General features: G+C 48.5%; 1 protein-coding gene across 1 annotated transcript in view; it reads left to right on the top strand.

Moving 5' to 3' along the window:
- The first annotated feature begins 1,149 nt into the window (after positions 1–1,149).
- RAB13 (RAB13, member RAS oncogene family) overlaps positions 1,150–3,329 on the top strand; it is a 5,263-nt gene continuing 3,083 nt past the window's right edge. The window contains exons 1-2 of the mRNA XM_017513343.2: positions 1,150–1,411; positions 2,747–2,807. Of these exons, the coding sequence (XP_017368832.1) occupies positions 1,288–1,411; positions 2,747–2,807 (185 nt within the window). The 5' untranslated portion in view covers positions 1,150–1,287. The remainder of the gene's footprint in view (positions 1,412–2,746; positions 2,808–3,329) is intronic.

Here is a 3,329-nt window from a genome sequence, read left to right as displayed (position 1 = left end):
GCAACCTCCGCCTCCTGGGTTCAGGCAATTCTCCTGCCTCAGCCTCCTGAGTAGCTGGGATTACAGGCACGCACCACCATGCCCAGCTAATTTTTTATAGTTTTAGTAGAGACGGGGTTTCACCATGTTGACCAGGACGGTCTCGATCTCTTGACCTCGTGATCCACCCGCCTCGGCCTCCCAAAGTGCTGGGATTACAGGCTTGAGCCACCGCGCCCGGCCACACTGGGTCTTAAATAATTTTTTCTTTCTTTCTTTTTTTGTAATTTTTTCACTCCTAGCACACATATTGCAAGAATAATTTTTTCTAAAGGCCGAGATAAACTTGTTTCTTTATAGCCATGCTGTCCATCTTCAGCTTCCTGGTTACCAAGGCTACACATTGACAGCCTATTGAGTGAGGTTTCAGGAATACTGCACCTTAACAGGCCATATTAAAATATCCATGTGAAGAATGACATTTTTAGTGTAAATCTCTGTTTTCCTAAGCTATTTGGTCAGAGAAGTCACACATGGGACCCCATAAGGGAGATCGTTTCAACTGAAGCCCCAGGATGTGGGGCTGTGTGTGTTGGGGGGTGATGGGGACGATTCTCTATAACTAATTTACGTTTTCATCCTTTTCCACCAGGGGGCAGACTGACTCAACAAATAACCTACTTCTGCCCATCCCGCTTCTTTCACAGGGAATTGGGATCCTTAGAACTAAGGGCTTGGACCACTAACATTAAAATTCTAGGACTGCCTTTAACTCAGCCCCAGAAACCGATCATAATTCAACTCCTAGCTTCGTTGAATAGCACCTCCAAAATTCAGCCCCAAATTTTTGTCAGTTTCTAGTGCCCTTCCCACCTTCACCCTTATTCCCAAAACTCTTTCCCTTCCCCTGATCCCTCTAAAATTTCTCTTCGTCCGCTCGTCATGGTTAAACCTCTACTCCCCTTCCCCTTAGCCTCTCTGGCCTCAGAATGGAAGAGTAAGGCCGTAAGGGGGGAACTACAGTTACAAAAAGGCTGTGGAAAATAGCGAGAGAGACAGACCGGCCTAAGCTGGGAAGGGAAAACCGAGAGATCAGAGGCCGGACTGGCCGCCTAGGCCTGCCCTAAAGGGTGGGCGGGGAGGGGGTGGAGCCCGGAGGAGTGCCGCCTCTCCTCTTTCCCGGAGCCTGGGCGGAGAGGAAGGAAAACTTCCTGGCCAGGGCTCCGTGCCGCTGTTTGCTAACCGTCCAATCCCGCCTACCAGTGCCAGGAGCTCCCCACCCCACCCCCGGCTCCCCCAGTGTCCGCCATGGCCAAAGCCTACGACCACCTCTTCAAGTTGCTGCTGATCGGGGACTCGGGGGTGGGCAAGACTTGTCTGATCATTCGCTTTGCAGAGGACAACTTCAACAACACTTACATCTCCACCATCGGTGAGCCCGCTGGCCATGTCCCAGACCCAGACTCTCCTGTGACCTCAGTCTCAGGCTCCCGGTTTACTAGTGACCCCACTTTGCAGTCCCCTTACAGTAAGGCTCCTAAATTCTAGTCCCTCAACCCTGGCTCTGACCCCTCCCCCTGCATGTCTCTGTATAGTTAACCAAACCTCTCACCTCTTTGAGGCCTTCAGGTAACTCTTCAACTGCTGGCAGCCCCTCATTTTCTTGGTACCATCTCCTTAGTCTCTCCAAATCCACAAGAACCCTTCTATATTTTCCTCTGAGCCCCTCTTCCCCATCCTCACCACGTAGAACTCTCTCAATCCGATCTGCTCTCCACTTTTCCCCTATCCCTCTGGGACACATCTTTTTCTCCAGATCCACCAGCCTCTTTCAAACCTCTTTCAGTCCTGAGCTTCAAACTCTCCCACTGCGTCCCCACCTCTCCATCTACTTCCCAGTTTCCCCACCCCACTCTTCCTGCACCTCAGCTGAACAGGAGTTTGGGAAGAGTGGAACAAGGTGGCTGGGTGTGCTGGAGGGTGGCCTAAGGACTGTGATCATGAATACGTAGCCAGCTTGGTGACGGACATGGAAATGAGGGGACTTTTGGGGTCTCTGAGTCAGCCTGGTGACTCATCCTCCTCCCAGGGGCCCCCAGCAGGCTTGGGGGAGGTGCCCAAGTTTCTACTGAGAAGAACACTGTCTCCCCTCCTCCCTTCTCATCTTTTTTCATCTCCTCTGGCTTGGGAAATAGGAAGACTCTCATCACAATTCTGGTTACAAAGGAAAAGGAAAAATGCCCCTCTTTCCTAATGATCTCCATAGTAATCCTGTTCAGCCTCAGACTCTCCTAGTGCCAAGTTTGGCCTACTAGTTAATTCACATAGACTGGCTACTGCTACTTTCTTTCCTTACTCTTTTTGAGGAGGGCGGGTGGCATACCAATAGTAGAAGGCTCTAAGAAAACAGAAAAGAGGAATGTGAAAGTAATTTTTGTGGGGAGAGAGAGACTGAATTCAGAGAGTTGTCAGCTGGCATAGCTGAATGGACCCAAGAGGTGGCTTAAGAATCTTAAGCCTCCATGCAGAATTTTCACACCTTCTCCCTCCCAAAATCCATAAAATATAAGTAAAAATAGTATTCTTGCTGTACAAATACAGCTTTGGGAACATTCTCCTACCTTGGCATTTCCAACAAGATTGCTCCTCAAGCGCCTCCCCTGCAGAACTTCTGGTGCTGACACTGCTCGGTTCCTGTCCCTCCCGTCACACAGTTTTACATGTGTGCATGCATGTCTCAACTTCAGTGCACACCTTCTACCCCTAGGAATTGACTTCAAGATCCGCACTGTGGATATAGAGGGGAAGAAGATCAAACTGCAAGTCTGGTAAGTGAATCCCCTGGGAAGCCTACCATACTTCCCCATTTACCTCCTACATGCTCTTCCTTCTATTTTGTTTCGTTTCTCTTCCTTTCCCCATTGCTCTTTCTAGCACTTCTAATCTATTTCTCTTGATGCACTCAGCTGTCCTTCCATCTCTCTTCCTGCCCTCTCAACTAGTTTCAGTTTTTTTGTAACTCTTGCCTCCTCTGGCTGCAGAGCATTCTCTTAATTTGACAACAAACAACTGTTCAGTTATAATGTGGAAACAGGCTGTGAGCAGTTAAATGGCAATGGCGGAATTAAGACTTGACTCTAAGTCTAGTGTTTTCTGCAAAACATGTTGAGTCCAGAAAGCCAAGTACAGACCCTGGAGGTGTTTAAGTGGTATTAAGCTTAGTGGAGGCAGTATGCTATGACATATCAGAGCAGACTGGTGCTCAAATCCGGTTCTTTTACTTATCTGCTGCCTGACCATTAATTATTCAACCTATCCAAATCTGTTTCCACTTTTTTTTTTTTTTTTTT

The sequence above is a fragment of the Cebus imitator genome, unplaced genomic scaffold (assembly GCF_001604975.1).
Source record: "Cebus imitator isolate Cc_AM_T3 unplaced genomic scaffold, Cebus_imitator-1.0 Scaffold491, whole genome shotgun sequence".
Taxonomy (NCBI): domain Eukaryota; kingdom Metazoa; phylum Chordata; class Mammalia; order Primates; family Cebidae; genus Cebus; species Cebus imitator.
Note: the sequence above shows the minus strand (reverse complement) of the source record. Positions and strands in the feature narration are given on the sequence as shown.